The sequence below is a fragment of the Zychaea mexicana genome (genome assembly GCF_025766255.1).
Source record: "Zychaea mexicana strain RSA 1403 chromosome Unknown BDB00scaffold_9, whole genome shotgun sequence".
In the NCBI taxonomy this organism is placed as follows: Eukaryota; Fungi; Mucoromycota; class Mucoromycetes; order Mucorales; family Lichtheimiaceae; genus Zychaea; species Zychaea mexicana.
The window spans coordinates 1-19,044 of record NW_026516672.1 but is presented as its reverse complement, the minus strand read 5'-3'; the positions used below and the strand labels follow the sequence as shown (position 1 = coordinate 19,044).

The following is a 19,044-nucleotide window of genomic DNA, read 5'->3' as shown; positions in this document are numbered from 1 at the left end:
TACACTTGACATATTGGGTTAATATTGCTTGTATTCCTTTGACCAATGGGGCTCGTTGTATGGTACCATCCCTGCTATCATACGTTCTTCGTTGCGGGATGAAAACAATTGCATTGGCCCGAGGTGGAGGCGAGGACGGGAGACAGAAACAAGAAATGCACTGCAGCTGTTGTTTGTTGCTGGCTCGAGCATCGCGCGGGATGACAAATGAGACAGACAAGGAGCGAGGTGCCCATAAGAAGAAGGAGACTCCTCGGGGTGTGTTGCTCTATGTACTATATACGATGTGCGTAATATGCTATTTGTAAGGCGAGAGAGGGTAGGGGTTGGGGGGGGGGGGCTCCCTTGACGATGCAAGCAAGCACCAGCTGAAGGGCGCCCACATGGCAAGATACAAAACAGTTTATAATTTTATTTCCAACCCCATTGAAACGCCGGCGTCTAAGCACTGGGAATTTTGACGCATTAAAGCAAAAAAGCTAAAGCGCAAAACACAAAAAAGGGTGATTCCTTGATTTTTTACTATCCAGCCGTCTCCCCCACGCTGTCTCTTTCCTTTCTTCTTTCCCTTCCCTTCCCTTCTTTTTCTTTTGCTTCTCTTTTCGTTCCACACCCACTCTTAGCCAAGTGCCATACTCTCGGTCTTCCTTTCTCTTTCGTCTCTCGTCAACAACACAGCGAAGAAAAGAGAACATCCCAACTTCTTTTCCCTTTTTCCACCAAAGGGCTGGGACCGACAACTCACGACGAACGAACGAACGAACGAAAGAACGAACGAACAAACGCACGCACGCACGAACGACGATAAATATAAGCTAGCAGTAGCAGCTGTAGAATGTACAATCCGAGAATATCAAACGAAGCTGCCAATAACGATATGGTCGAAAAGCAATCCAGCCAATCACTCTACGGGCGACACGACTACGGCAACGGCGACTATGCATCGTCGCAGTACGAACACTCGATAGGGTACAGCGAGGACGATCAGCCCATGTCGACTGAAGAGCGCGCACTTGTCCGCAAGATCGACTTCTTTGTGATGCCCATCATTTGCACAATCAACCTGCTACAGGTAAACGACGTCCTCCGCATAGGAGCATCACAAATTTTGATAAGATCGGTTTGTACCACCTGCGCACAATGTATCTCACCGTACAGCGTACACAACATCACGTTCTTCTTTAATTGCCATGGCAATCACGGCTGCAACCTATCTAGTTCATTGACAAATCCACAATCAATTATGCTGCCGTGATGGGCTTCAAAGAAGACCTGCAACTGGTTGACAACCAGTACAGCTTGCTCGGCTCGATCTTCTACCTCGGATACCTCTTGTACCAGGTAAACCCGAGTCGCACAAAACGGAAGTGTGCTGTTTCTCTTCCTGGCTGACATTCAAAACGCACCACCACCCTATTTTTCTTAGTTACCAAACAATTACTTTTTACAACGGTTCCCCATCGGTCGATACATAGGCACAATTGTATTCGTCTGGGGCGCCGTACTCGCATGTACGGCTACCGGCACAAACTTCTCTCAAATGGCTGCACTGCGTTTCTTGTTGGGCTTCTTTGAGGCCGGCATTTATCCGTAAGTTTTTTACAAAGAACCTTGGTGAGAAATTTTTACAGTGACTGAAACATATTCGTCTGTCGTCAATCTCAATTTAGCTGCTTGACACTTTTGGTAAGCACGTTTTACCGCCGTCACGAACAAGCTGCGCGTCTTGGTAAGTATATCACTGCCAGAATAGCGATTTTGCTCAATGAAACCTAAACCTGCACAACAAAATAGGTGCCTTTTGGCTTTGCAACGGTATTGCTCTTGTCGTCGGTGGCCTGATCAGTTACGGTATTGGTCGAATGACCAATACTATGGGACTAACCAACTGGCAATGGTAAAACAAATGTCTATGATGCTCTCACCTAATTGACAGTCTTCCAAACTTCTTTAATGATATAATAAATTATATAGGATTATGATCATTCTTGGCTGTATCACCTCTGCCATGGGTGTATTCAGCTTCTTCTGCCTGATCGACAACCCAAAGGCCAAAGCACTCAACCTCAACGCCGAACAAGAGATCCTCGTCGAAGAACGCACTCGAGACAACGCTGTAGTCCGCACCACAACGATCAAACGTGATCAGATCTTGGAGGCTTGCAAAGAACTTCGATTCTGGTGTTTCTGTGTTGCATGCTTGTTGATCAACTTGCAAAATGGAGCCATGACTATCTATAACGCTCAGATCACCGAAGGTTTCGGCTTCACCGGCCTCGACTCGATTCTCCTCACCATCGGAGCCGGTGGATCGACCGTTTTGTTTATTGTCTTGGGCGTCTGGTGCGTCAACAAGTTCAAGCAAACGCTGTATACAGCATGTGGCCTCATGTTTATTGATATCATTGGGTTGATCCTCTTGATCGTCATCCCCACCCCGCGTGTTAAACTCGTCGGCTTTTACATGGCCTGGTCCTACTGTGCCGCCTATGTCTTGCTCGTCACGTCCATCTCTAACAATGTTAGCGGCTATACCAAAAAGATCTTTTATAACGGCATTTTGATGGTGTTCTACACGCTGGGCAACTTTTGCGGTCCATTGATGATGGTGGAAACTCAAGGTATTATTTTGAAACTTATATGTCTACACTGATCACTCAAAGATGTCTATATGTCACAACTTACCAACCCAACTCTGTTTCCTTGAATAATTGAACAGCTCCAACCTATGTTGGAGGAATGGTCGGTTATTGCTGCGCGAATGTTGTTGTCGTAATTTTGTTGCTTGTCGCTCGCTGGCAAATGAGCGTTATGAACAAGCGACGCCTAGCAAGACCATCGTCTATCTTGACCAACGTGGAAGATGATCTCAGTGACCAGCAAGATTCCAACTTCTTGTATCGACTGTAGCCTTTTTTACTTCCGTTCCTATATCCTTTAAAAACCCACTCTTCCTCGTAGTACTTTGTCGCATTTTCCTTGTACAACAACAGCACCGAAAACGATACACTAAGCCCCTTTTCTCTTAGAGCTATATATTTACATCCAAATAATTCCACGCTCCTCTTCAACATATTTTTATTATATAAACTGGATCATAGATCGATGTGTACATTTTGTTGATATCGATAAAATCAAAAAGATCATGTATTATGGTATTTATTAGTACTATGAAAGGATACATAAATAAATAAGCTGCATTAATTATTACTGTTACATACTAGATGGAGAAGTTTAGCATGGGCTGGTAGAATTGAGCTCGGGGTGTACTTGGCTCGTCTTCTTCACCATCGTTTTCTAGCTGACGATCAATTCTGTTGCTGTTATAGTTATTGCTGTCGTCATCGTCTTGCAATGCAGGGAATTCAAAGTGATGATCGGGTATCGAGCTAGTGGTTGATGTAGGTGAAGGTGGACCCGAGGTAGATGAAAAGTATACAGAAGATTCGCTGTCGTCCACGGTACTAGCTCGTGACTCAGGTCGTACGAAAGTTGGTTGTTGGTGTTGTTCCTCATTCTTCTCTTCCTTTTCGGTTTCGTGTGCCTCGTTGTGTGGATTCTTTTCCTGGGGTTTCTTTTTCTTTTGCTCTTCATCTTTCTTGGATTGTTCCTGCTCTGGTTCGTCTGCGGTGGCCCGTGCGGTCTTGATGCTAGCTGCGTCATCTTCGTCGTCATCAACAGCAGCAGAAGTAGCTGATGGAAAACTAATATGTCGATGACCGTTTGTTCCATTGATGCCGTTGCTGCTACTACTAGCAGGAGTTGCTGCCTCGCTTGCAGAAGTTTCGGTTTTCTCATCTGCTTCCATTGTAGTCTTGGTATCAGTAGTAGTAGAAGTTACTAGTACTCTAGTGCTCGACGTGGTAGTCATACTGGCAGTAGCAGCAGTATTATTTGGTTGCGAGGCTGCTGGAGGCGTAGCTGTCATGTTCGAGCGAACCGACCGAATCGTTGGGACAGATACTGTTGAACTATTCTTTTTGTTGTGCTGTCCTTCTACTGAAGACGATGCTGACGATGATACAGAGTCCGAAGGTCGTGTAGCAGAGCTAGTGTTAGTTATAGGATGTGGAATCATACGGGTGCCTTGTGCTACCGAGGAAACATCACACAATACACGACACCAGGATAAAAGCTCTTCGCGCGAATTGGTGCGGAAATAAAACACACGGTCTCGCTGCAGCACTTGGGTCCCACGCTTGTGAATTTCAAACGTGTATGGTCCGTCAGTCTTGTCGTTCTCGGCAAAGTGACTGATATCGATCGAGGGTACAACTGTGCATTCAGGAATATAGATGGATCGTTCAGGAGACACCTTGTCGCCCATCGTGAATTGATGCAAGTAACCACCTACCAACAGAAATCCATAAATTTTTCAAGCATACATAGCAGAAAGATGGGCAATTACAGCTTACATTGGCTGAGAACAAAATAACGCTCTGTATATTGCTTCAAGACACCAGTACGGCGCTCCATGATGCCCTTTGCAACGGTCATAACCTTTGGATTCAACTTGTTGGGATAGTTGATCTTCAGGTAGTCCTTGAGCGGGTTCTCCTCATTGACCAGGTCCTTCTTCTTGCTTTCGTAGAAGCTCTTCCATTCTGTGGAGGGTGCAATGTGCTCCATCACAAGTCTGAAAGGTGTATCGTTCTCTTCAGAGCCTTCCCACAACCCGGGTGCAAGCTTCTTGTAGCAAAACTCAATGGCTGGTTTGAGTTGCTCGAGCGCACGGGCTTCATATGCCGCCGTTCCTTTTTGGATGGGCATCATCAACTTGCGCATTCGGTTCTCTTCATCCACTTCATGCTTCAGCTGGCGCAACACATCTATTATTTAGTGAACTACGCGTATTAGCATATGTGCCCTATTCCACTCCATACTATATCCCTCTGAAACTTTAACTTACACAAATTGGCAAGCCATGGATCATGTTCCACAGGATAAGTTTCTGCCGCTTTGCAGTGCCGATTAAGCTGGGTCATGCTCTTGCGGGTGGTTTCAGCATATCTGAGCAACTCATCCATGACCAGCTCAGGCTCCTCCTTCAGACCACGGATCATCTCCTTGGCATCCTTGCGTAACTTGATCAGTCCAGGCAGGAAATCCTGCTGGATCCTTTTGCCAAACTCCTTTTCTTCGTTGGCGAGCTGGATGCTAAGCATTTGAAGACCCGCTTGCACTGTAGCCATAGCATTTTTTTCATCATCAGAGGTGTCACCGATATCCTCTTTAAGGACCGGCAAGGCACGTTGTGAGTAACAGCGACTGTTTTGGAAGCTGATCTTGACCAGCTCCTCCATCCAGTTAATGACTGCCTTGAGCAAGTGCTGCCAGTAATCCAGTCGCGAAATAATTACATCCGCACGGTTCAAACTAAATATCGTGGGCACGCGTGGTCCGCTCGTTTTGACGTATTCTTCTTCTTCGTTATTGGTGCTTTTATTAGTCTGTTCATGCGACGTCGTTGGTGTACTCTTGGACAAACTCACGCTAGAGCCGAACAGTTTGCTCTTGCTCTTTTTAGCTTGCTTTTTGTTTGGTGTTGTTGCAGGTTTATTTTTCACGCTGCTGTTATCCTCGGGTTCGGAGAGGTCGCTAAGCTTGTAGCTGCTGAGGTTACGCGCCGAGAATGAGTGCGAGATGGATGACGATGACCAGAATGTTGCATTGGAAATAGGTGGGCGCGACGTTGAATTATTGGGCGATGGCTGCACTTGTTCGATTGTGGTTGTACTGTTGGATGAATACAGGAATGGTCGTAGCGTTTTATGCGTGGTGGACGGTTTGTTGCTTCGCTTGCTGTCATTGTCGACAGTGGAGGAAGAAAGCGCCTCGAGCAGTTCAGGGGGTGGAATCAAGTCAAATTGCTCTGTGTAGCGGCTTTTACTAAGCTGCTGTTGCTCGACATTGGCGCTGTTACCAGCAGTGTTATTTGCGGTTGTGGCTGTGGTCGCTGTCGTGTCAATGGATACTGTCGATTGTTTACGTAGTCTGCTCTTTTCAGGAACTGGAGGAGCCGTCATGATAATCGAAATCAGCCGAGAGAAGGAAGGAAGAAAGGAAAGATGTGGGAGAAACGAGTGGAGAAAAATAAAACTGGAAATAAAAGTGCCTGGAACATCGTCTCTTTTTGGTGCACAAAAAGAGCTGTAACTTTCCACATTGAGAAGACGACTCGTCGGGTTAGAGTCTTGGCTCTCTAGTAAACTACATAGTAACTGGCAAAAAACAAAAGTAGACGGGTTGCTTCTATCACTATGTTCTGAATACCCTTTCCCTCTCCGCATCTTTCTCTGCTAAGTAGGGGCAAACAGACAGAGAGCTATGCTGTGATGTAAGAAATAATGGCAACCGTGCTTTTTCTGTATTAGTCGGTGTTTGTGCTTATTTTTTATTTTCATTTGCATATATGAATGAAATGTAATACGGTCAGCAACAAAGGGCAAACAATGGAAAGGTGAAGAAAACAGGCACATGCTAAAGTGTTTCCATCAAGTTGGTGTAACTTTGCAGTGTACCTTTTAAATAACATGCTTTGAACCCCAGTCTACCGAGTCGCTTTCTCTCTTTCACCTGGATGTTATGTTGCACAGTGCCTTATTGAAGATGACCGCTTTCATATATATAGTATAGCGCCGTATGCATTTGTAATACTATCGAAGAACAAGTACATGTCGAGCGGCTGAACATTTCTAATAGATAGCTACAAGCAGATCGATAATTTGTCTAATAAAGAATCACATGCCAAAACCTTGTTGACAACTCTTCTTCTTCTTTGCGCCGGAACAGCTATTAAACAACATTGCAAATCAAGTTGCCAAAAACGTGCTTGTTGCAGCTGACATCTTGATGGACAACATCAGTCGTTTAGTAGGTCAGCACACGGCCAAACAAGGAGGAGAGTATTGTAATTAATACATCATCATCAGCAGCAGCACCACCAACAACAACGGGCGATGGTCCCGTTTTGTCATCCGATAATAATAGTAGTTCATCACACCTGCAAGTGATTCTTGCGCACAAACCATGAAGCCGAATTTTGTTGGGCTGATTCTATCCGCATTTGTGCTCCACGTTGGGCGGAGAACGAGAGTGTGTCCCCACTTCAGGGTCGATTATAAAAAGGAAAGGGATGCCCTTAGTTCAATCTCAAAGCTTCTTTTTCTTTGTTTGCAGAAAGTTTATAAACGAAAACTCCTCCTTTCTCCATTCGCAAACACTGCAGCAACTACTACCACTAAGCAACAGCACGATGCAATCGATAGATGCGCTTTTTCAAGCCGGAGATACCCGCATTTCACTTGGTATCCCGTTGACCTTTGCCGCCTTTTCGGTGCCGACGGGATTACTCGCACTTATGATCGTCAAAGAGAAAATGCCCACCACTGCCAAGCAACTCTTATCTATCCCACTTCTGACGATCGTCTTTTTGACTCCATTTCTCTTGACATGTGCTAATGGAGGTAAATGAGCGATCCTAACAACAGTCTCCCTCTCCCTATATACTGACACACCACTCTTTTTCTTGCTATTACATACACAGTGTTCGATCTTATTGTATCTGTTGCATGTTACAACCTATTTCTGCGCTTGTTTGAATTTTATTGGATCAGCCCACTGCTGTACGGCAAACCTGCATATGCGCATCCAGACTACTTGTACACCGAGTTCTGGTCCTCTCTCTGCAAGTTCCCCAAGCCAAGCAAGCACAAGAAGAAGGATGACGATGCAAAGCCAAAAGTTTACGTCAAAGACAAGGTATATTATCCCGGTCCCGTCTGTGACCCCTGAATTCCTCCTTCCGATTTGTTGTCAAACATGCTTACTCACATAGCTATATTACAGAAATGGTATCACATCGTCATGTACTTGGCTTATCACGCAGCCCTCTGCGATGTGATCGGTTCTTGGTTTACAACATTCACCGGCAACGATGTGATCACCATGCGCGAAGACCGCCCTCTTCTCTTTTTCGCCTTCTTGTTCATCATTGTGTTTGTCCTCAACAGTGCATTCAACATATTCGGCTACTCGCTACAGCTATTTCACTGTTTGTACTATGACCGTGGCTCGTACTCAAATGGTATATAATAAGTACCTCTTCGCTGCCTTGAAACGCTTAAAACTCAACCGACAGTATCTTAATACTCAATAGATCAATGGCGCTCACTAATGATAAACCCTATCATTTCCACCTCTCTGGAAGAACTCTGGTCCGTCCGCTGGCATCAGCTTCTGCATACTTCTTGGGTTGCATTCGGCTTCCGCCCGGCCCGTTATATCACCCAACGCGCACTTGCCAAGACTGTCAAGAACCCTCTACCTTTTGCCCTGCTTGCGGGTACCTTGGCCGTATTTGCCGTTTCAGGCTCAATGCATGAATACATGGTTTACGCCAACGTCGGCTGGTCCGTCTACTCGCGCTTCTTTGTTGGAAACCAGTTGTTCTTCTTTTTCATCCACGGCGTTGGCATGACCTTTGAGCGCATTGTCGCCCGCTTTTCCAAAAAGCTTTTGCCTCCAGCTCTGCTCGAGTCGTTCTTGGTCAAGCAGATCGTCCAACGCGCTTGGGTGATCGGCTATGCATTTTTGACTTTCCCATTTTTCCTTGATGGATTCGCTTACTGGGCCTTGTGGCATGATAATCCATTTGTCTTCACTCGCCCATATGTTCTGGAATTTTTCCGCTCGATACCCTTTGGTAAAGATGTCTGCGGTAGTTTACTATAGATTGTATAACTCAAGATGCTCCTGCTGCGTCGTCCTGGCACACACCGCTCTTTCCCTCTCATCATTCCTGTATATCTGTTTTTATTGTTTTTCTTCTTCATTACTTGATATTCTCACCATTTCATGATACTTCTTTCTTGTATTGTTATTTTTACTATCATTGTCATTGCTATTTTCTTTTCCACTTATCCTCTTTTCACAACAATCATCAGCGTCACCCACAATATACACATCCGAAGTATGATGTCTTTTTTCTTCGGTATTTATTTAATTATAACTTCTCCTGGCAAAGCTTATATTACAACCATATTAAATCATTTAGCTTAGTTCTTCTCACTGTTCAGTTGATGCACTACTACTGGACGGTAATTAGCTATCTGTATCATAATTAGACCTGACACATATATCAGTTGGTATTCTGCCAGGTGCGCATCTATATACCGAGAAGGGATGGAACTGATGTCTGGTCCTCCAGAACGAGCAGTACTTAGCAACAAATTCAAGCAACTTATGACGGTCAGCAAGAAACGCAATCGGTGGATAACACTGCTATCCTTCATTAAGTGATATCGCGAATTCCGTCATTCGCATCTTTCGAGGACCAGATATCATATAATTGGCATTCACCTGTCATATTATTGGCACAGTTTGATACTGGAACAATTGCAACCAATGTGGTCCACGAGCAAGAAATTTTCGCCGAGTGCTCAACAAGCCAATCGATTTCTAAGGGTTGTTCACCAGACGGTCCCAAATCCGTCCCAGGATGAAGAGCAATTTTGAATTACCAAAAAAGGGTTTTATGAAGTGCGAAAAGCAAGAGCACGGGTTCATCCGTTAAGGACATTGGCTGGTACCGGTACTCGACCGTCAACGATGAAAACAGGATGTTGGAGGTCTGACGCACCTTCATTAGAGTGAAAAAGATGACGAGTTTGGAAATCATCGTATGATACATAGAACGTGATACATCCCCGTTTTCACCAATATTGTTATTTCCCAAAATAATGGTTGAAAGTCCCTTAGAGAGTGTGCGTACGATGATATTTTCTAATCTGCTCGTAGGTGTGAGATTCAAATAAAAGACAAAAATTTGATGAATCCACTACATGTAGCTACATTCGAATCAGTATAAGCACTCTCCTAACAATTTACAAAAGATGAGGCAGAAGCCAGTGTTGTCTCTCGATGGTAATACTGTGGTTCTATCACACATCACTGAAAGCTTAGATTTACTGAGAAACCAAAACATATGTTCGAAAAATGTTTAATTATAAAGCGCTTTTCGGAATTTATCAACCTTGAAATATGTTGGTTAATAAGCTGTGTTGATGACTCGTGAAATATTAACAAAGTCGACGTGCAGTTAGATTCTTTCATAGCCTGAATTTGATATTTATCTAAAAAATGTACTTTCTACTCGTTAGAGGTAAAATGCCTACCCCCATCAAATGCATACTTCATAGAAAGCGTGCGAAGCTCGGTGTTTTCATGCATGTTGCGCGGTCCCTAATATAGTGGGCCATCCCACACGTGACTGGATAGGAAGACAAATGTAGTACAGGCATATTATAGATACTTTATACATAAATTGGGAGCTTTCATAGCATTAAGATATTAAAAGAAGAACAAAAGGTTATACATAATGAACGCTTCGCGTGTTATACCCAATAATGGTATGGTATGTATTGATTACATTTGGCTGTGTTGAGATGCGTGTAGCGGGTAGGTTAATATGTAACCTATAACCGATAGATAAAGTTCTTGTCTTCTTTATCCGTAAGATCTAAGTACACATCTGTCTCCTCTCCTGACTTGTTAGCCAGACGCTGATTATTGACGCGAGCACCTTGGACACGGACCAAGTATACACAAATGAAGGCAACAGCGAAGCCGCCAAGGAAGCCTCCGACACCACCGAGATATCTTGGTGCTAAACAAAGGTAAAAGTAAAAGAAAATCAGCACAAATCATTTTCTTGCGTAGATACCGAGAATTGTGGGTTACTCTTACCTTGGACGTCCGCCATCATCAATGGGCCACAGAAATTGCCGACTGTTGAGTATATACACATGTATGAGTATTAGATATTCGAGCAAAGTTATGCATTAGAATTTTTTGGAACCTCTTTTTTTGACTAATTACCTGTATAGGCAATCATGATAGAACTGTTGTAAAAAATCTTTTTCGTATATCCTTTAACGTTGTTACCGATGATAGTAACAACTAGCGCATACGATCCAGTGCCAGCCCAACTGAGATAAAATCCAAGGAGCTTGATTGCGCCATCGGGAATGGCTAACAGGATAATCAGCCCAATTATACCGATGGAGAGCATAAACATAGAACTGTAAAGCATTTGTTTCGTCTTCTGTGCTAAGAGTACTGCGATAAACACTCCCAGCGCGGATGCCATACCACTCGGGATCTGTAGTAGCAGGGATTGCTCTCCCTAACATCACCAATTTATCATTAGATCGATGCATACATGTAACGGGATGTAGAGTAGCGACGCATAAGATGGTTTCCAGAGGATCAACCAAAGAAAGTAATTATAGTTACTTACGGTAAAGCCTAAACCAAGGACAAAGGTTGTGCTGAAGACAAGCATACCTCCGTTCTGCAGACTGATACATAAACCACCAATCATGATATACCAATACCGAGGTTCTTTCACTGCTTCCCACATCTGATCGTATTTAAAGATCTTGTTTTTGACAACGGCATTATCACGCGTTCGATCCTTGGCAATTTGTTTTTCCGTTTCCGTCAGTCGTAGGAGGGGATGATCTGGCTTATCCACCAAACAAAACCAAGAAACAACGCCCAAGGCGACAGTGAGGGACCCAAAGCAAATATGACCCCTGTTTTTTGGTAATCGTTCAAAGTATTAATATTATAATGGGATGACGAGATATCGTTGAAACAAGCAGTAGTTACAGTAACAGCATACGTACCATCTCCAATTCTCAATGCCACGAGCATTGTTCATATGCGCGAAGCCGTATGAAATCGAAGCGCCAATAGCGGCGCCTACACCATTGCACAGGGTGATATAACCAAATAGCACTGGTTGCTCCGTTCGACGATAAAGCGTGGCAGTGATCATATATAATGTTGGCATAGCAGCAGCTTCGAATAAACCAAGGAGAAAACGCATGGCTGCGACTTGGCCGAAAGTTTGACATGCTCCTGTAAGGGCCATTACCTATGATTTTTTGCTGTTTGCATCAGCACGTACGGTGACACTATTACAGGTACTATTTCTACTAAAATAGCCTTAAAATAGAACGAATATAAAATTTTATACTTACCACACCCCAGAATAAGAGTAATACTGAAAGATATTTGGCATGAGGTACGCGTTGGAGAATGAATTGATTGGGTATCTAATAAAACTCAAACTTCTGTCAACAACATTTTTATGCTATATAGCAGTATCCACGCCATTTAAATCAAAGAAGATAACAGGCACTGAAATATACCTGGTAGATCAAATGCCCTATACAACATTACAAAATAATATCATATTAATAACCATACAATACATGACGTAGATTCAACAACATCAATCCGTGACTATATTTACCCAAATAAAACATAGAGCCCAGAACCGAAAATTGTGTTCCTGTGAGCTGCAAATCTGCATTCAGTCCCAATACAGGTGCGACACTGAGGGCTGCTTTATCACAAAACTGTTTAATAAACGAGACAAGTGTCGTCAAGTAAGCTATAATCGACGGTTTTTTTTTTGCTAAGTATATGTCTATCAGTATTTCAGTATCTACCTGTACGAAAATGATTCCACCGACCAGCGGCATGATAAAGTAGTTCAGTTTTCGGACATAGGCCCGTTCCTCCGGTGTTCCTTCAAACGACCGAACCGAGAGATCGCCTCCTGCTTTCTCTGTGTCATCCGTGGTGGTTATTTTACTAGCTTGATGTACATCCTCTGTATACTGGACTTCTTCTTTTTCTGAAGTCTCGAACGTTTGTTGGTTGTTGCTGTTCATAGGCTGATCACTCGTGCTCAAGAATTTCCGCAAAGAAGTTAATTGATAGAACTAGTTGCGAGGAGAAAAAAAATCCCGGTGTACATCAGTCCCTTTTTATATGAGCGATACCAGTAATGCGCGTGAGCACACGTTAAAAGTTCACACACAATACAGTAGAGCAAGGAGCAGAGAAAGTAATAAGTAACATATGTGTGGGGGTGTTGTCGCGGCTGCTGATCATCAGAGTAGTGCTTAGTACAGTCAAGTATCACTAGTGCACCAGAGCGACGTGACGTTGAATACAATTATGACGCTGTGTGCTACTTTACACAGCACCAAAATGTAGTTTGATGTAGAGGCACAAAGTTCACAGAGTACAAAAGCGAAAGCATCTTGGGAAGCGATTGTTAGAGAAAGAATATAAACTTACAATGTGGAAATGTGCTGTGTCTTTCTGTCTCTACATTCCCGCGGCATAGTGGGTAATGTGGTACAAACTGTGGTTCAGGTTTAATAACAATGCGCTCGACCAAAACCTTGACGCTTTGTATTTTTGCAGAATGTGCAGGTATAAAACCACCATATTAAGTATGGTATACGATCGAATACACAAGCCATTTGTCTTGGAGAAGCTTCTTTAAGAGATGGCGTGATTACTAAGGCCTGTACCTTTAATATATATCTTTGTATTGTAATGTCTGTTTGTAACATACAAATCGCACAACCAAAAGGGTGGGAACGTTTTCACGTTAGTGCTTAGGAGCGAGCGCACGAGTCGAGATTAATAACGCTACTTCGCGCCCAATTTACTATCGTTTTCGATCATGTCAGCTGGTTTTGAACAAAAAAGCATAACTATGCTCGGTTCATTTGTTTACCACGCTTTTCCCGTTCTTTCCAAATGTGGATTTATGAGAATCGACAGTGTGATTTTCACTTGCTGGATACTATACTGCTGCTCTTACGATTCACTCACGAAAGACTTATATATCTCTTGATAATATGCTTTAATAACATATCGTATCTTGTAAAGGGTAATGTACCATATATCAGGGGTTCGCTGGCAATATTCGAATGTGCCAATGGAATGTGTTAGTTTTTCGGCTCTGACCATTTGAATTACCACATCCTTCTCTGGCTGCAAAACGTATAATCTAATCGCATGTACACTCAGCAAATGACATTTTCTCCTTGATGTTTTCTTAAGCTGTGTTCGGTTTTAAAGGGGCTATTGAGGTCGTTCAATGTGGGACAAACAACCCTCTAAGAAGCCTCCAACAGGATGTTCATGTCGTTCTATGATGACTTATACGTCATTACAGTATGATGGGTGTTCAACACCGATAACCTTTTTGACAACCCAACAACCGATATATGTACCATATTTACAGCTCTTGATAGATTCCAGCGAAGAAAAGAAGCGTACATCCTTCTTTGTCAGCCTTGGTGACTGTACGAGAAGCTAGTAAAGAAAACCGATTTTGCATGAATTTGGTTTCTGCAGGCGTAATGGGAGGCTTGTGGCGATTTCCGAAAATGGGCAACCAGCAGTTCAACTTTTGAAACCGACGCACAATTTACACGCTTTGTCGTCTTACATTTTGCCATGCCTGTGATTTCTACGGAATATATAGCGATTGGCTGTAATCGTACGACTCATGCCGCTGCCTGGGGTATGAATGGTCTTGTTGCCTTTGGTGCAAGCCAACTGATCGCCCTTTATAACCCTTTGGTATAAAGAAAAAGTTTTTATTACATAAGTAGTAGGTCGTATAAGCAAAACGGTCGAAAACTGACATTATAATGTTTTTTATAGGATAAAACGAGTCAGGGAATTCTAGAAACGTTACCAGGACATACCGATCGCGTAATTTGCGTTGATTTCATTGAACGAGGTCTGTAAAGCTTTTGAAAATAAAAAGGAGGAACAAGAGAAGGAAGAGGTTTAACCAGTAGTTTACAACAGGTCATGAAGGGGATCTACACGACGTCGCACTCGTCTCGGGTTCTGCAGATAAAACAGCCAAAATATGGAAAAAGCATAACGATATGTGGGTGAACTCGGCAACGCTGGAAGGTCACCAAGGTGCAGTCGAGGCTATTGGCTGTATGCGTGCACGATCAATTGCAGCGGATCAAGGCGATATTATTGCTACAGGCGCAACAGACGGAACGATTCGTATTTGGAAACGACATATCAAAAGCGATACTGAGGGTAAACCAATACATGGCATTGGAAGAAGAAAGTTCCTGAAACGTCAAGATCAAAAAACTTAATGAATTAATTACAGATCAATTGACACTACTGCAAGTCCTTGATTCTGGCAACAAATATCCAACAGCACTTGCTTTATCATATCTTCCAGAAACCACAAGTAAGACCATATCTATAAATACGCGGCTTATCGATCTGACATAATAAATGAATGTTCATAACTTTATGTTTCATAATGTAAAGTTCCAATCCTTGCATGTGCACATACCGACAAAAAGATCACTATTTATATCTATCAACACGACAAGTTCGAAAAGGGACACGTCTTACAAGGCCACGACAACTGGGTCCGCTCGCTTGCCTTTGCTACATACACCGGATCTCAGGTCAACGCAACAGCTACCAACCATACTTTGAGAGAAGGTGATCTTATGCTCGCAAGTGGTTCGCAAGATCGGTACATACGTCTTTGGAAAGTCTCACCACATACACCTGCCGCGCCAGCAAAGTCGGCGCCATTCAAACAAGACCAACAAAATGATGGTTTGACGGATGATTTACTTCAAGCTTTGCAAGAAAGTGCTTTGTGAGTTGTTAATACTATCACCCACCATTTTGGGCCAAGATCTCGAGAACTCATTTGCGAGACAATTAGCATGCTCATATCTTTGCTTGTTATTATTTTTCTAGAACAGGCGAAGCAGTCGAATTGAGCACCAAAGCGCACCTTGTGGAGGTTAAGGATTCATCCGATCCTTCCAAAAAACGGCAATATTCGCTCATGTTTGAAGCTCTTCTGATGGGTCACGACGATTGGGTTTATAGCGTATGCTGGGAACGGCCACGGATGGAAAAAGGTAACTATGCGCTTAGTGATTACTGAATTGGGACAAGAAAATTATTGATAAGAGAGACTCACATGTGTAAAAGATGCCAATGGTGCTGCCCGCTATATACAGCCTATGCGCCTATTGTCGGCATCGAGTGATAAGTCCATGATGATTTGGAGCCCTGATCCAGCAACAGGTGTTTGGGTGAATGAGGTAAAAAAAAAGTTGTTGCGTGTTTAAATGGGCCCGCTATTTTCTTTTCTCGCTCACACGTATCTTCTATGAAAATAGGTACGAATGGGTGATATTGGTGGTAACAATTACCTCGGCTTTTGTGGTGCTTTGTTCAGTCCTGAAGGGCATCACGTTTTATCACATGGTGCCAACGGCTCGTTCCATTTGTGGAAAGATATTTCATCAGATCCCGGTACGCGATAGTTATGAAAAGAAAGAAATCTACGGCGTTTTCGGAAGAGAACTGACTAGCGAATTCTATAAAACAACACAGATGATAACCGATGGGCTCCTGAAGTTTCCATCAGCGGTCACTTTAAGGCTGTAGAAAGCGTAAAATGGGACCCCAAGTCTCGTTTCCTTTTATCTGCTAGGTAAGTATTTGGAATAAGTAAACACAGAAAGAGGATAGGGATGCTAACTTGATCAATAATACTACATAGTTTGGATCAAAGCACTCGGCTCTTTGCTCCTTGGTGTAGAGAAGTGGATGGCCAAAAAGTGACTACGTGGCATGAAATGGGACGCCCCCAAATTCATGGATACGATCTTAAATGTCTATCGTTCATTCATGACTGGCAATATGTCAGTGGCGCTGACGAAAAGGTTTTGCGTGTGTTTGATGCACCAAAATCCTGCGTCGCCAGTTTGGCTGAGCTGACAGGAGAGAAGAACATGGCTGTTGAAACGGTAAACAAGAAATTTACATTCAAGTGTTGTCATGGATGAAAGAAAGGGAGCTTATGTATGCATATGTTGGAGATAAGACGCTTACTGCTGTGTACAGGAAAGTCGCCCTGTAGGTGCCAATCTACCTGCACTTGGTTTATCAAACAAGGCCGTGTTCGAGGGCGACATCAGCGAAATGACCGACGCTGCGGACGAAGATCATACAGCCATCCAAAGCTACGCGCACTCATCTTCCACGCCAACATCCTTAATGGAGGTCATGAATCATCCACCTTTCGAAGAGCATCTTTTACAACACACATTATGGCCAGAAGTCGAAAAACTGTACGGTCACGGCTACGAAATCATTTGTGTCGAAGCAACCCACGACGGGAAGTACATTGCATCTGGATGCAAGGCTGCCACACCTGAGCACGCTGTCGTTCGTCTCTTTGACACATCCAACTGGAAGGAAAGCAAGACAAAGATTGCCGCACATACATTGACAGTGACGCGGGCTCGTTTCTCACACAATGATGATTGGCTATTGACGGTTTCTCGAGACCGTTTCTGGTCACTTTCAAAGCGAGTTCAAGGCGACCCAGAGACGCCGTATCAGCTGGTAGCAAAGAACAAGGCACATGCTCGTATTATCTGGGATTGCTCATGGAGTCATGACGATACTATGTTTGCGACCGGCTCCCGCGACAAGTCAATCAAGATCTGGACACAACAAGGAGAGACATGGGGTTGTGTTGCTACCATCAAATGCGTCGAAGCTGTGACAGCAATCGAATTTGCACCAGCACAAGTCGATGGACAGTAAGTATACTCCATTTTGTTGTATATTGTTGCTTTCGTAAAGATGAGGATATACATATTTATTTTGCTGTATTGTTTGTATGACGGTGGGTGTAGATATCTGCTTGCAGTCGGTCTAGAGGATGGCCAGCTTCAATTGTTGGGCGCAGCCACTGCTGGCGAATGGGGATCATGGCACAATGTCGATAAACGGTAAGCGTCCGTTTCCACTATCTGCCCCATCCATTGTAGCGCTAACATATTCTTTGCTCTTTGCACCGTAGATCATGCCATGTTGGTGTGGTCCGTTCGCTGTCATGGCGAACCCATGATGGAGCATTCCAACTGGCTTCCGCTGGTGAAGATCACTCTGTACGAATCCTAAACGTGAAAGCTTAACATCTTTCCCCTTGTAATATCATATGTATTTTCCTTGCACATATACAACCGTCCTTCTATTCTTTTTTTGCTTTTCCTTTCTACATACTCAATCACTTAGAAAACTATTGAAAGTTTACTTACCAATCAATCGGTGGATGTAACGACCTTATACACCTGTTTATACAGCTTGATCCGTTCAGACATTTCTTCGACCAGCTCACGTCGTACATGCGTTTGTTGATCCCACTGTTGAATTAAATCCTCCAATTGCTCAGGTCGCGATGAGTGGAGAGGTAACTCATCAATCCATGTCTGCTTATTTTCAAAATCTTTGCGTAGCATATGGAGGACATCAGCGATATAACGGTGCACGTCGTGAGGCTGAATAGCAGCGACCTGGATCAATGTCTCTGTCGAAAGTGGTGCAGGTTCTCTTGACTTGATAGTAGTGGCTGTTTCTTTAGTGACCCATTTGGCGGCGTCTGATTCTAACTTTTGCAGATCAAACAGTATCGATTCCAAACCGTCTACAACTCTATTGAGATTGTCAATTATGCTTTCAAACGCGAGCGATTGTTTATAGACGAGTCGGGACGTGTCAATGGATTCGAACGCGTCGTTATTGCTATTGGCAGTTGCTGCAGTACGCTGGGCAACAACGTTGGATAACGTAATCAATAAGGAGACAGATCTTGCATGCTGTTGCGACCATATTTTATAACACGATTCGGCGCGTGTCAAGAGTTGTGCCAAGGGACGGTGTTGCATTTTAGGGAAAAGGGAGGAGGAAGGTAAAAATGAAACGACGTTTAATATGTCGGCGTTTGAATCCAGTACAGGGAGCCGTTGTTCGATGAATAGGTTCCCGAAGTGCATAGAGTTGCTCGGCCTTTTTGAACAAGGGGGTAAGCAGACAGAGAGCGATGGATCTAGCAAAGAGATGGATAGATTATCGAAAGACTCATCGAAACGGACGGATGGATGAATGGATGATTTAGATATATAAAAATGGGTCGCGTTATTCGTGCTCAAAGAAAAGGTGCTGGAAGCGTCTTCAAGGCCCACACTGTCGGTCGTAAGGGTGCTGCCCAATTCCGTGTCCAGGATTACTCTGAACGTCACGGCTACATCCGTGGTCTTGTCAAGGAAATTGTTCACGATCCCGGACGTGGTGCTCCCCTTGCCA

At 43.7% G+C, this 19,044-nt stretch overlaps 7 protein-coding genes across 7 annotated transcripts; 4 read left to right on the top strand and 3 right to left on the bottom strand.

Annotated features, from left to right (window-relative positions):
• Window positions 1-991: 991 nt before the first annotated feature.
• Window positions 992-2,910, top strand: BDB00DRAFT_756775 (major facilitator superfamily domain-containing protein; the record flags this gene model as incomplete). The annotated part of the gene is made up of 7 exons (XM_053118933.1): window positions 992-1,072; window positions 1,219-1,341; window positions 1,427-1,590; window positions 1,671-1,729; window positions 1,795-1,897; window positions 1,975-2,621; window positions 2,720-2,910. The coding sequence occupies 7 exons, from the start codon at window positions 992-994 to the stop codon at window positions 2,908-2,910; spliced, it is 1,368 nt and encodes a 455-aa protein (XP_052983603.1).
• A 310-nt stretch (window positions 2,911-3,220) lies between these two features.
• On the bottom strand, window positions 3,221-6,026 carry BDB00DRAFT_868381 (uncharacterized protein; the record flags this gene model as incomplete). The annotated part of the gene is made up of 3 exons (XM_053126462.1): window positions 3,221-4,350; window positions 4,416-4,829; window positions 4,910-6,026. 3 exons carry the CDS (start codon window positions 6,024-6,026, stop codon window positions 3,221-3,223), a joined length of 2,661 nt encoding a protein of 886 aa, XP_052983602.1.
• A 1,352-nt stretch (window positions 6,027-7,378) lies between these two features.
• Window positions 7,379-8,733, top strand: BDB00DRAFT_784692 (uncharacterized protein; the record flags this gene model as incomplete). The annotated part of the gene is made up of 4 exons (XM_053120481.1): window positions 7,379-7,466; window positions 7,547-7,761; window positions 7,849-8,086; window positions 8,159-8,733. The coding sequence occupies 4 exons, from the start codon at window positions 7,379-7,381 to the stop codon at window positions 8,731-8,733; spliced, it is 1,116 nt and encodes a 371-aa protein (XP_052983601.1).
• A 1,338-nt stretch (window positions 8,734-10,071) lies between these two features.
• On the bottom strand, window positions 10,072-13,205 carry BDB00DRAFT_936201 (major facilitator superfamily domain-containing protein; the record flags this gene model as incomplete). Its single annotated transcript, XM_053129220.1, has 10 exons — window positions 10,072-10,666; window positions 10,747-10,788; window positions 10,879-11,185; window positions 11,300-11,597; window positions 11,691-11,941; window positions 12,048-12,122; window positions 12,219-12,235; window positions 12,323-12,428; window positions 12,522-12,738; window positions 13,159-13,205. The coding sequence occupies 10 exons, from the start codon at window positions 13,203-13,205 to the stop codon at window positions 10,476-10,478; spliced, it is 1,551 nt and encodes a 516-aa protein (XP_052983600.1). The 3' UTR covers window positions 10,072-10,475.
• A 988-nt stretch (window positions 13,206-14,193) lies between these two features.
• Window positions 14,194-18,003, top strand: BDB00DRAFT_804045 (WD40-repeat-containing domain protein). Its single transcript, XM_053122082.1, has 13 exons — window positions 14,194-14,460; window positions 14,545-14,623; window positions 14,695-14,943; window positions 15,020-15,103; window positions 15,187-15,529; window positions 15,634-15,800; window positions 15,874-15,986; window positions 16,065-16,200; window positions 16,282-16,381; window positions 16,451-16,697; window positions 16,795-17,498; window positions 17,595-17,690; window positions 17,762-18,003. The coding sequence occupies exons 1-13, from the start codon at window positions 14,335-14,337 to the stop codon at window positions 17,874-17,876; spliced, it is 2,559 nt and encodes an 852-aa protein (XP_052983599.1). The 5' UTR covers window positions 14,194-14,334; the 3' UTR covers window positions 17,877-18,003.
• BDB00DRAFT_936198 (uncharacterized protein) lies at window positions 18,003-18,675 on the bottom strand (the record flags this gene model as incomplete). The annotated part of the gene is made up of 1 exon (XM_053129219.1): window positions 18,003-18,675. The coding sequence occupies exon 1, from the start codon at window positions 18,624-18,626 to the stop codon at window positions 18,003-18,005; it is 624 nt and encodes a 207-aa protein (XP_052983598.1). The 5' UTR covers window positions 18,627-18,675.
• A 191-nt stretch (window positions 18,676-18,866) lies between these two features.
• On the top strand, window positions 18,867-19,029 carry BDB00DRAFT_868376 (uncharacterized protein; the record flags this gene model as incomplete). The annotated part of the gene is made up of 1 exon (XM_053126461.1): window positions 18,867-19,029. A coding segment is annotated over one exon (163 nt), but the record flags the coding sequence as incomplete, so codon positions are not given.
• Between the last annotated feature and the right edge of the window lie 15 nt (window positions 19,030-19,044).